This window comes from Alosa sapidissima, chromosome 23 (assembly GCF_018492685.1).
Source record: "Alosa sapidissima isolate fAloSap1 chromosome 23, fAloSap1.pri, whole genome shotgun sequence".
In the NCBI taxonomy this organism is placed as follows: domain Eukaryota; kingdom Metazoa; phylum Chordata; class Actinopteri; order Clupeiformes; family Clupeidae; genus Alosa; species Alosa sapidissima.
Window position 1 is genome coordinate 999819 of NC_055979.1, and position 13097 is coordinate 1012915.

Genomic DNA, 13097 nt, shown 5'->3' on the forward strand with positions numbered 1-13097 from the left:
TCATTTTCTGTGACAGTACAAGTGTAATGTTTTAATACAGGTTTGCTTGTAGTGCAGTTTCACTACACCGTCTGGGGTGGTGGTAGTGTAGTGGTTAACAAATATGTAATGACTGAAGCCATTATGGGCTTATGTTTGAACAAATACAAGAAAGAACTTGATCTCAGTAATTGTGTGGCAGCAGTTGGTACACACATATATTACATGTGTGTTTGCGTAAGGTGTGTGAGGTTTTTTTTTTCTTTCTTTCTTTGACACCTTAATGGCTTTACATGTCCTTCTCTGCAGAATACGACCAGAGGTGCTCAGAAAAGCTACCATTTGTGTGCGAGGTGTTGAATGTGACCACTGCAGAAGCGCAGCCAATAGGGCCACATCCTCAGGGCCTACCCTGTGACGCTGGCTCCGTTGCCTTCAGAGACAAGGTCTGACACACACACACACACACACACACACACACACACACACACACACACACACAAATACTCTCTCTCTCCCGCTTTCTCCCACCCACTTCAGTAGCTCTCTAACTCACTCACACACACATATAGTATCTTCTCTTCTTCCTAGATACTGTACACACGCACACTAGTAATCTCAGCCTGCCCTAAACATACACACCCAAAACACCACACTCTCATGGAGCATCACCAGACAATGACAATGGAACTTCACTCTTCTCTTTCTACATCTACTTGTGTGACTTTTTGAGAGAGAACATTCTCACAGAGATGCTGTGGAACCTTTTGCTCTTGGTTGTGCCACTACATTTTCTCAGTAGTATGTCATTTTTTCATTTCCCTTTTGTGTATGCTTGTGTGTTCCTGGCAGTGTTACACTGTGGTCACGCCTGTGGAAACCACTGCAAAGAAGGCTGGTGAGATCTGCAAGGGCCTTAGAGGCCAGCTGCTCACCATCAGAGACCAGGTGGAGCAAGGTGATCCAACCCTCATTGTCTCTATCAATCTGTCTATTTACTGTATCTATCCATCCATTTATCCTTCTACGCTTTTCCACTGTTGCTTTATGGTTCACATACTCTGATTCATTTGCTTCCTTACTCTTACTCTACTTACAAGGATACAAGGATACAAGGAAGTTTATTGTCACATGCATATAGTTACTGGAAGTAAGAAATGCAGTGAAATTATGTCTGGTGTCAGCCTATTTGTGCATTAATGGGGGGGGTGTAGAAGAGTGCAGTAGAAGAGGGGTTTAGTAGATTAAGTGGCAAGGGCTGCATAAAAAAGGTGGGGGAGGATTGGGATTGGGTGGGGATCACCAACAAGGAGCACACAGCATACACTTTCTTATTCATCCATTCACTCTCAGAAATCGAACCACTTCTACTCACTCACTCACACACTTATTCACTCACGTGTCACGTATTCACTCCTAATTTGCACACTTGATTATTTTCTGTCTGTCTCAGACTTCATCACCACCCTCCTGCCCTCCCTCCCCCTGAGGACATGGATCGGCCTCAAGCTCAAGTTGCGCACCATGCAGTGGGCAGACAACACACCCGTCGACTACCTCAACTTCCACCCACTGGTGCATGGGCAGTACCGACGCATGCACATCAATGCAAGTGCCACCATTTATTCATTCATTCTTTCTTTCTTTTTTTCTTTCGATGCTTTTTAAGAGGCTGAGCTGTATTTTCAGAAATATTAGATGAAGAGCTATATAAAGTCATTATTTATCTGATACTGATATTAGATACTACATATATTTGATACAGAACGGCACAGAGATATAAACTGCTGGGTTTATAATGTCACCTTGCCTGTTCTTCCAGGCTTTTTCCCCAGAGGCGCTCGAGCTGTGTGCGTACATCTTCAGTGATCCAAACTCAGACATGCTGGGCACCTGGGATTACACTTTCTGCACTGACTTCCAGAATGTGTCCATCTGCCAGCACTATGCAGGTAAGCATGCAGATCCCTCCCTCCCTCACCTACCGTCTGTCTGTCTGTCTGTCTGTCTGTCTGGATGTTATCACACTTGTTGACATTTTACTCTCTCTCCATCTCCTCTCTCACACACCATATCAGTATGTCTACTGCCATGTCAGTTCCAACATCTCGTCTTTTTTCAATCTCTCGTGTCCATTTCAGATCCCTCTGTACCTTGCACTTCTGTTTGCACTCTGTTCTTGATGTTTCTATTCTAGTCAAGTCTTGCATTTCTTATTTGTTTATCTACTACATCATCTCTTTTCTGTTCCTCTTTTCTCATTTCATTCCTCATTCTTGTCTTCTACTTCTCCTGAAGTCATGCGTTGCTGCTCTCTTTCAGACAAGCCTGAGGTGGCCCAAATCTCCAAGGATACCTTCCACGTGCTCAACCACACCTACCAGCTAGTGCAGCAGGAGAACATGACATGGTTCGATGCACTGGAACTCTGCAAGAACCAGAACATGGAGCTGGCCAGTGTGGCCGATGCCTTCCAGCAGGCCGTGCTGACGGTCAACGTGAGCCGACTGGGCAAACCCCTCTGGATCGGCCTGTATAGTGAGGACGTACGTGCATTTCTAATAGCAATATGCAGTAATAGTATTATGCAGGGTTTTACACAGTTACCTTATATACAGGGACTTGTAGCATTGTTTTATGTCACACTTTACTTGGTAATCTGACTAGGTGGGTTTGGGTTTGGTTAAGGTGATGTTCAGTTTTGTTCAACACCTATTTTAAAGGCTAAACTTGAATTTCAATTAACCGTTTGCAGGTGGATTACACAAGTAAAATGTGACTCTGTTGGATATTTTCTTTAAAGCTGGTCTGTTTTGACAGAGATTTGGCAGAGTTTCTGTGATCCATGTTTGTTTAATTGTTTTATGTATTTGAAAGTAGTAGATTGGTTGCATGTTTGTACTACCACATCTTACTTTCCTTGTGTGTGTGCATGGCAGGATGGACAGTACTACCAGTGGACCGACCGCAGCCACACAATGTTTAGCCGCTGGTCCAAAGAGAGCACCGCAGGTCGCTGTGTCTACCTGGACACGGACGGCTTCTGGAAAGCCACTGAGTGCGGCCAAGGCCTAAGTGGAGCCATCTGCCACATCCCCCATGGTGAGATGGCCACAGCAGGGTATCCTGGGGAAGAGGATAGAGAGAGTTTCTTTTAAGGACTCAGAGAGGTTTCCTGTAGTCTTTTAAATGGCAAATGGCAAACAGGGAGAGCTTGTATATTGAGCTATACAATCCTGCAGCCTTCCAAGTTACAACTGGTACGGTGAAAGACCAGGCGTAGTTGGTTAAGGGACTGTGGTAAAAAAGGATGGCATTCATATCAATGTCTTACAGCTACACATTCTCTATTATATTACCTATTTAACTACAGTAGAAAACACATTTTATCTTAATGTAATGTAAAATTAGTTAGTATAACAATCAAGGAAAGAAGAACAGTTAGTCATGAGGTGGAATGAGGTCAGTATAGTAACATATCTCCCCAAATATCCTGAATTGTAGAAGACGTCATCACCCCGGAGCACACCTCCAGGCTCTGCCCCCACAAGGGCAACGGCCCCAACTGGTTCCCCTACAAAGACAACTGCTACACCTTCCAGCTGGTGCACTCCAGATGGGAGCACCAGGAGAGAGGCCAATTCCAGCAGACATGCCTGCAGCTCCGTGAGTGAAGCCCTGCTGCACACCCACTGGCCTGGATGTGTGGAAGTCTAACAGACATATCTGGCCTTATACACTTCCAAAGAAGTAGAGCAGTGGTTCTCAAACTGTGGTATGCAGACTCTTTCTAGTGGTACTCCAGGAGTGAAAATAATCACTTCAAATTATATATCAAGAGTAAATATACTATTTTCATGAAAGACAAGCTATTTTAAATTAAAAGTAGTGTGGTTAAGGATTTTTAGCCAATAGGTTTACTAGGCTAGTTTAACTGTATGGAACATTTAGAGATTACAGTTAGAGATTGTAGTACTCTGCAGAGAGTAGTGCACTCAGCTGAACGTACTATAAGAACTCCACTCCCTGCTCTACAAGATATCTATTCCAGAAGAGTACTCCTAAGAGCCCAAAAGATTCTAAAAGACTCTTCTCATCCTAACAATGGATTATTCCTACCACTGAAATCAAGAAGACGCCTATGTAGTCACAAAGCCAGAACTGAGAGACTCAGGAGAAGTTTTTATCCCCAGGCCATCCGAACTCTGAACTCACACTATACTGACTTTGCACACATTCACTCCTCAGCACTCTCAAACATTTCCCAACCCTGAACTCACACTATTATTTCATCACACGTCAAAAAACACACACACACACACACACACACACACACACACACACACACACATATCTGACTTTCTCCAACTTTTGCACATCTCCATAGAACTTTTTATTTATTATTTTTGATTTCTCCTCAATCTATCTACCCATGTCCTTGATTGCCTAGCTTTCTGCCCCCACCCCCATCCCCAACACACACACAAAAAACCCACACACTTACATCATCACTGTCATCACCTCACATACATACAGCGCACTGCTTGCTACAGTAAGCCTCCTCTACATAATTGCTGCACACTGCCCCCCCCCCCCCCTCCCTACATACACAGCACATTGTCTTCAGGATCTTCTCCAACACACATCCTCTACATACTTACAGCACAGTGCCCTCACCTACCCACACACACACACACACACACACAGTCACTGCTCCACTCCCCTCCCGCCCACACACACATCTTCACTAGGAGATGACCCCTGGCAGTTGGGTTAGCCCCTTGAGCCGTGGATCTGCCCAAGGTTTCTTCCTTAGTAAGGGAGTTTTTCCTTGCCCCTGTTGCTCTTGGGTGCCTTGTTGGTGCCCCCCCCCCAATCCCAATCCTCCCCCACCTTTCTTATGCAGCCCTTGCCACTTAATCTACTAAATAAATGCACAAATAGGCTGACACCAGACACAGAGCAGTGAGCTGCCTTGCTACAGCGGCACTTAGGGAGCAATGAGGGGTTAAGTGCCTTGCTTAAGGGCACTTCAACCATTCCTACTGGTCGGGGATCGAACCGGCAACCCTCTGGATACAAGCCTGAAGCCCTAACCAGTATGTCACGACTGGTTAGAAATTGAAGTGGTGTGAATATGTTGAGCAGAAACTGAAGTTTGCGACATTGAGCCCAGGACAAGTGCTACTGGCAACGTGAGCAGTGCCAGTGAAATTTCCATGGTACCTACCAGCAACAATGCAAAACAGTGTACAGTGTATAATATATTAAATTGGCCTACGCTACTGTATTTTAATGCCGTTCATAATGGTGGTACTTGAAGAACCAATTGTTTTCTGATGTGGTACTCATTGTGAAAAGTTTGAGAACCACTGCTTTAGAATATATGATAAATATCATATAGTTATAAAACCAATTACTAATTGCCCCAGCTATTACATGTCTGTTTTATTTTATGGAAATTGATACTCCGAGACAGTTGAAAACTCGTATTTTCAGAGGTAGGAATTTCACCTGTGTATCTTCCAGACCCAGATGCAGTGCTGCTGACCATCAGGGATGAGGATGAGAATGCGTTTCTGCGGGAGAAGCTCCAGCCCCTGAAGGACCTGGCCTTTTTTGTATGGCTGGGGCTGTACAAAGACAACGCCAGTGAGTTCCAGCCCCACACACTGCACCTCACTCAGCTGCTCATGGGCCCTTTTGACTTATATTATTTATTAATAAGATTCTCTTCAGCCATCTTCATTTATTTATCTTTATTTATTTCCCTAAATGACTTTTGGACTTTAGTCTTTAGGAGACTATGGGTACGAGTTTGGCGGCGATATAACATCGGCAAATATGGTAGAGCATGCACAGTATTGTACTGAATTGCTAGCGGGAGGTGTGATCAAACGCAATAAGTAGGTTGGGCCAGGTTAGATTCAATTAATGAAAGGTTTGGTGAAAGCTGACCAATCGCAGCATTGACCAATACCTTTACATGGAATGTGTCAGATGAGATTACAGTAGCTTTTGAAATCTCAATATTGGGCATCTGAATAGTCTTTCAAAGAATAATAGGCCTTACATATCTTCTGCTATTCCAAACAATTAAATTCATGAAAACACGAAAACATGGTTGTAGCTTTCAAACCAGTTTTAAACCCCATATAACACTCGACCAGGCTGTTATTTTATGTAGTAGAGCAGGGGTGTCAAACATAAGATCCGGGGGCCAGATCAGGCCCGCCAGCAGGTTTCATACGCCCCCCAAGATGTTTTGGGTAAGGAAAATTAGAAAAAAAAGATATGCACATCCAGTTGTCTTTATTCGTCTATCTCTATGATCTGATAAATTGATTAAACCTAGTACAAACCATCATTATTATCAGTTCATTATTTGTACTTGTTTGCTCATAAGGGATATCATCAATTAACACTCTGACACCGATGCAGAAAAATGATAATGACCATGACAATGATGGCCCCCACGAGGTCTCCATCCAACAAACCTGTCCCACTACCTAATATGAGTTTGACACCCCTGTAGTAGACTAATATGATTTTGAGCAAACCATATGCAATATTACATATTAAATGGTCACGCTGAATCGTGTTTCACTCTGTGATAATGGCAAAAATTATCTTCTAATTTAAATTTAATTTCACTTATAGAGCGCCAAAACATTGTGTGCCTTGTTTTATATGTGTTGGCTATGCATTGAAATACTATAATACGCTCTGTGGATAAACCATGATTGGAAATAATGGTTTATCCACAGAATAATAATAATTGACATGGCCTAAACATGCTTTTTGTAGCCTATGTTTTAGAATAAGTGTCCCTAATATTTTCCAAATTAAAAAGCACTTACTGAATGAGAGTGGACTAAGATCAAATAGTTTGAAGAGAAATTACACAACTATACCTGATCTAAGTTTGGGTGCCATACTTTGAGGTTGTTTTTCGGCAAATGATGGCTCCATACATATTTGGAACTCGCTACCAAACTGCTGTCTACCAAACTGCTGTCAGTTTGGTAGGCCTGCTTAAATAATGATCGTCACATTACGATAGCATAGTTTGAATAATGTAAAGAAGTGTACCCTCTGAACTCCAAATATGAATTCAGTTAATTACTTAAATAATGACATGTTACTAATGATGGTTATTTGCAGCCAATATCGCATAGGTGTTGTGGCTATAGCCTACTCCTACTGTCCTGCTTATTATTAATACTTACTTACTGACTTGCTTACTTACTAACTAACTAACTAACTATTGGACATTTTTGGCACATGTAATGTCCTGTCTTGCCTTGATGACCCTGGATCAGGATTAATTACTCTTTAATTAACTACTGTCATCAGAGAACAGTCTGCCTGAACGTCCCTGATCTGAGGTCTGTGTTTTACCCCCCGCAGCCCAGCAGCTGAAGTGGTATGATGACACATATGTGCAGTACTCCAACTGGAAGGGTGGTCGGCCGGAGGTGAACGGGCAGTTCCTGGCAGGTCTTAGTCTGGACGGAAGCTGGGATCTCTTCTCCAAGGAACAGTACTTCCAACACTTCAAGCAAAGGAGTGTAGTGGCTTGCAAGATTGAGCGCAGTGAGTTCAGTTTGCCCTTATGTCCGAGGCATTGCAGTTTGTGGCCATCTGCCCCATTGTTATTGTAGACAAGACCTACTATCTTGTCGTCAAGTCCACTAGTGATCCCAGTAATGCCTTGCCTTGGAGGCCACATGGAGACCTCTAACGGAAAGTTCTGAAGTTCCTAAAGTAGGAACCCTTATAGCTGCACCTTATGGGCTACACTGAGCACAAGCCAACAGAACCCTTACAGCAGGGCTACACTGAGCACAAGCCAACAGAACCTTTACAGTAGGGCTACACTGAGCACAAGCCAACAAAACCTTTATGGCATTTTTTCTCCGATGTTGCGTATGTGCTGCTGTTGTGTCTAATGTAGCCATTCCTTTGATTATAGTTGCAGCATATTGGTACAGCATATGCTCTGTGGATGTTGTGCTTCAGTTGCACGTTCGTTATGGCCTGGCCATTAGGAGCAGCATATTGGTGCAGCATATGCTCTGTGGATGTTGTGCTTCAGTTGCACATTCATTATGGCCTGGCCATTAGGAGCCTCTCTCTGAGCAGAGGAACTTGGCACCTGTGCCTTTCAGGAGATGTTACTCTCTTTAGTTAGGGGAAATGTTTTGTCAAAGGATTGGAGACAAATGCTAATTCTTAATTCTTCCCTCTAAAGATCCCAAGGACGAATTCAAGATATCTCCATGGGAGGCAAGGAAGTACATTAACTACAGCTACCACGTAGTGGGCCGCAAGCTCACCTGGTTCCAGGCTCAGGAGGAATGTGCACGGGGCGGCGGCCATCTTGCCAGCATTCACAACGCTACCCAGGGCACGGAGCTGCTGGCCATGGCTAAAAGGGATGGGTTCCCCCTCTGGATCGGCCTGTCCAATCAGGATGTGAGCTTCGTAAGTGTCAGGTCTTCATTTTGATCAGGACATAATACCTTTGTCAGATTTGACGTTATTGGAGTTGATGTAAATTTTTCAAGGACTTTTCACTAAATATATTTAGTCAATTAAAAAAAATGAGAAATAATTGTCCAGAATGTAGAAATAGTCATCATAGGCTGTCTTCTATGACTGAACAATTATTGAGTAATCAGAAAATTAAGACTTTGTCCATATACAACTCCCCCTCTTCAAACGACTGTAAAAAAATGGAGCAAATTGGAATAAGCATTTTAGCATTTAATTCTGGCAAAGTGCATCATACAGTAAGATTGTGGTCATTCAAATTGATATTAGTAAATATGTTTTTACATTAGAGTACATATTTTAGTATTTGTAATGTTCTCTTAGTGTTAATGCATATATTTTTCATTTAAATTCTCTCTTATTTTCTCTCTTTCTCTCTCTGTGCCCACCAATCAGAGTAATGGTTCCCACTATGAGTGGTCAGACGGATCTGAGTTTGACTACATCCCGACAGGTTTCCACAAAGGCTCTGTGGTGGACGGCTGTGTGTTCATGGACACCTCCGGGATGTGGATGAGCATCAGCTGCCAGGAGAGGATGGAGGGGGCACTTTGCTACAACAGCACCTTAGAGCGTAAGGATGCTGGTGACTTTGCCTCCTATCAGCAGTCAAGAGCCACTCTACACTATTTTTGTTAGTTTTTATTATTATTATTTCTAATTGATATTATTGATTGTAACATGTTAAAATCTCACAACAATCTACAGGCACGAGCCCTCGGAAAGCCCTGAAATCCAACCGCTGCCCCAAGACAGACGGTATCGCTCAATGGATGGAACATGAGGACCACTGCTACGCCTTCGACATGACTTTCTACAACTTCACTGTCTACACCCTTGACGACGCCAAGAGAGTCTGCAAAGAGCTAGGTAGATTTTGATCTCAGGAGGCAGTACTTGTTTTTAATGAATTGTGTACTTTAGACAGTTACGCTGATTGACAACTAATTGCATAAGTGCTAAATGATTGTGTGAGTATAAATATTGTGTCTATTTATGGACAATGTTAGATTATGTTTACAGGTATCATAAATTGAGAGTTTATGAGAGTTTGAGTTTCAAATTATAGTTTGTAAATTGGACAGGTAATTGGTGTCAATATCAAAAGAAATGGTCAGGTTTGACAAGGTCTGTTGTACAGGTATTCATATTGATGAGTGACCTTAGTTTGTGAAGTACCCTCTTTACAGAGGAACATGTTCATGTACAAGCTTTCTGCTCTTCCTAATGCCATTGCTCTTTGAGTGCTCAGAAGAATAGAAAGAAGTCTAGTTACCACAAGCTCTTTGCCTCTTCAAATTAAATGGAATATTACTATGTCTGATATTTGTGTCTACCGGTAGATGTTTCTGTCTAGGGTTTTCAAATGACCTGAATTAAAACATCTGTGTGTGTGTGTGTGTGTTACTATTAATATCCCTTTACATGAATGTCCTCTGCTTACATTTGATTGACAGATTCATCAGCACACCTGCTCAGCATCAAAAGCGAAGTGGAGAACGATTTCATCTCCAAGTACATCAGGGACAACCCCCACATCACCAGCCATGTGTGGCTTGGCCTCGAGTCAGACACAAAAAGTAAGGCAACAGCAATCCGATTAAACGTGAAAGCCCCCTCTCACATGTGAGGTTTAGTATGTAGCAGTTTCTTAAGCTGATTTTGGAAGTCAATTAAACTATGACTTCTTCTAACTTCATAGACTTTCATAGAGATTGGGAAAGGATGGTATTTGAGGGCCTAGCACTAAAAGTGCAGGACCCCATTGTGTTTCTATGTTTTCTTATTATTATACTTACTTCTGCCATGGTTGGCATTGGCATGTCCTATGGGCACTGCAATATAAGAAGTGAGCTCGTATCTCAGCAACGCTTTGATGTCCAAAGTCTAAACTTGATATAGGGACTTGGTATCTGATTGTGAGGACACAATAGGATATTGGAATCACTGGGCCTCTATAGGGGGAAAACACGAAGTGAGATGTCTCAGCAACGTTTTGATGTACTAAAGTCAAACTTACAGGGGCTTGGTACAGGGGCTTGGTACCTGATTGTGATGACGCACTAGGAAATTGGCATCATTTGGCCTCTAAGGGTGCTGAAAACAGGAAGTAAGCTCATATCTCAGCAACGCTTTGATGTATGAAGTCCAAACTTGGTACAGTATTTATAGTCTATATCTTTATAGACTATACTGTACTTTATAGTCGATTGTGAGGATGTACAAGGAAAATGGCATTATTTGGCCTCTAGGTGCGCTGTATAGAAAGTGAGCTCATATCTCAGCAACGGCTTGATGTACTAAAGTCAAAGTTGGCACAGGGACTTGGTACTTGATTGTGAGAACGCACAAGGAAATTGCCGTAATTTGTCCTCTAGGGGCGCTGTAATAAAGTAAATGAGCTGATATCTTAACCATTCTTTATCCAATTGCCATTAAAAAGTTGCTGTGCTTCATTATGCCATGGCAACGCTATTCCTGCTAGTGTACTACTAGGCCCCCACATATCGTATGCACTGTTTTGTGGAATACTTATTGAGAGAATATTGATTTATTGGTTAATGGACATCCAGAATTTTTGCCATTGACAGCCATAATTAGATATTGCCTTTGTTAAGATTTAAGATGGATGGACGACAGCAAAGTGGACTTCTTCAAGTGGAACAAAGATCAAAAGTTGACTTATCTGCTTCCAAACATCTGCGCTGTCATGCTGACCAATGAGGAAGGCACCTGGAGACAGACCAGCTGCAGAGATAGCCGCAGTCGCATCGTCTGCAAGGCCCCTATGCGTGAGTGACCCATGGATCTATGTTTGTGTCTGTGATTATTATCGAAAAATCCCACTGTTTAATTGCATATAGTACAATTCCCAAGTCCTGTGTAAAGAAGTGTGTTTTACAAATACTTGCTGCTGATCCAGCTTAGACTCTGAGTACAAGGTGAAGCCTACAGAAAGGCTTTAGAAGGTTCAGTCTCTACGAAAGTGCAGTCTGAACTCATTCAGTATTACAAAAAAGCCCAAAGTGTTCCGCCTAGACTGATATGCTATTATGTGTGTGTGTGTGTGTGTGTGTGTGTGTGTGTGTGTGTGTGTGTCTGTCTGTCTGTCTGTCTGTCTGTCTCTATAGGGTCAAGTGGCATCACACCAGCAGTGATCTTCTGCATCATTGTGATACCAGCCATATTGGGCATTGCACTGTATGTTGTTTTCAAGAAGACGCGCCACCACTTCTTTAGTGCTGTCCGCTACCAGCGCAGCTTCGATGAGGTTGACAGCACAAGCATCATTAACGACACAGAGTAACTGCACTTCTGCCAACTTGGCAGAGGAAAAAAATGTGCCTTTCTGCATATGAACATGCTTCCGACATCAACTGAACCAAAATCAAGACTACGCCTGCTCTGCATAAACACCATTATTTATTATCATAACCACCGTAAAAAAAACAAGAACTGAAACAAGAATTCAAGCTGATATTCACAGGTGGTGTACATATTGACTCAAGTCCAGAATGATGTTTCAGGTGATATACTTAAGATCCGGGTACTCATTTTATTTTTGCGATTTTTAGTTGATATTAACTGTTTTGACTAAACATCTTTTTAATGAAAAGACAAACTGCAGGGCTGTGGAATGTTAAAAGTTATAGTGGTGGCACTGGACTGCTGACACTTGCTTTAGTTATGTGTAAACACTGGTTGTTATGTGAGAATAGAGAATGCTGTGAGCAGCTCTGTTTAACGGAGGGGGGAGGGGGGGGGGGGGGTCAAACTATTTGATTTGTGATTTGTTTGCTTAATGATTTGATTGACCACTGGCAGGGTCTCGTTTTTTGAATTTGAAATTAAAAAGCCACCCTAAAATAAGAGACTATATCGTAGGTAACTAGCATGGTGTGTTTCAAACTAAGTAATTTTTTTTTTCCGAAACCTATTTTGATCATAAGATGCACTTCCACTGTTTTTAGTTTTTTTTTTTTTTTTTTATAAACTTGTTTAGCTCTTGATATATTTTTGTTCAAGCCAAAGTCGCTTAAACTGTGATAACATGAGTGTATGAATTAATATTTTTGAAGATTACGTTTTTGATTTCTTAAAAAAAAATGTTTACATCTCTGAGTGGGTTTGATGCCTGAGCTGGCGTAATTCTTATTCATGCACTGATCAAGGTGTAAATGCCCTTAAACTAATTGACTAAACTTGTATTGTTTGATTAAGTCATTAATTAAGCAATTTGTCTAAAGGCATTTGATTCAGTTCTCCAATCACTCCCTTCATATGATGTCAGTTAAGTCCATGTGTTCAGATTGTGCAATTTAAAGTGTTAACAAATGGGAGATCTCAGCCCTCTTCTTCTATGCACTCAAACTACTGAGAATTTGAGCACTTTAAAACTCTTTCCATTTATTTTTGTCACTGCTTTTTATGTGTAAATTGGAATGCAGTTGTGATTTCTGTATTTCTGTTCTTTTTTTAATAAACACTTAAACATATTGCTTCACCATACATACCATTCTAACAAAAGATCTTTCCACTCAATATTATGTTTATGTAATATG

General features: G+C 41.9%; 1 protein-coding gene across 2 annotated transcripts in view; it reads left to right on the forward strand.

Moving 5' to 3' along the window:
• ly75 (lymphocyte antigen 75) overlaps positions 1–13044 on the forward strand; it is a 33863-nt gene extending 20819 nt beyond the window's left edge. The window contains exons 21-35 of one of the 2 annotated variants that reach the window (XM_042080112.1): positions 289–425; positions 832–937; positions 1433–1587; positions 1802–1931; positions 2302–2525; positions 2919–3081; positions 3484–3645; positions 5509–5631; positions 7390–7575; positions 8234–8466; positions 8932–9109; positions 9244–9405; positions 9993–10115; positions 10383–10384; positions 11154–11295. In XM_042080112.1, coding sequence (XP_041936046.1) covers positions 289–425; positions 832–937; positions 1433–1587; positions 1802–1931; positions 2302–2525; positions 2919–3081; positions 3484–3645; positions 5509–5631; positions 7390–7575; positions 8234–8466; positions 8932–9109; positions 9244–9405; positions 9993–10115; positions 10383–10384; positions 11154–11159 — 2090 coding nt within the window. In that variant the 3' untranslated portion in view covers positions 11160–11295. Of the gene's footprint in view, positions 1–288; positions 426–831; positions 938–1432; positions 1588–1801; positions 1932–2301; positions 2526–2918; positions 3082–3483; positions 3646–5508; positions 5632–7389; positions 7576–8233; positions 8467–8931; positions 9110–9243; positions 9406–9992; positions 10116–10382; positions 10385–11153; positions 11328–11666 lie in introns of those variants that run through there. The other variant, XM_042080110.1, reaches the window with a different exon arrangement.
• The last annotated feature ends 53 nt before the right edge of the window (positions 13045–13097 follow it).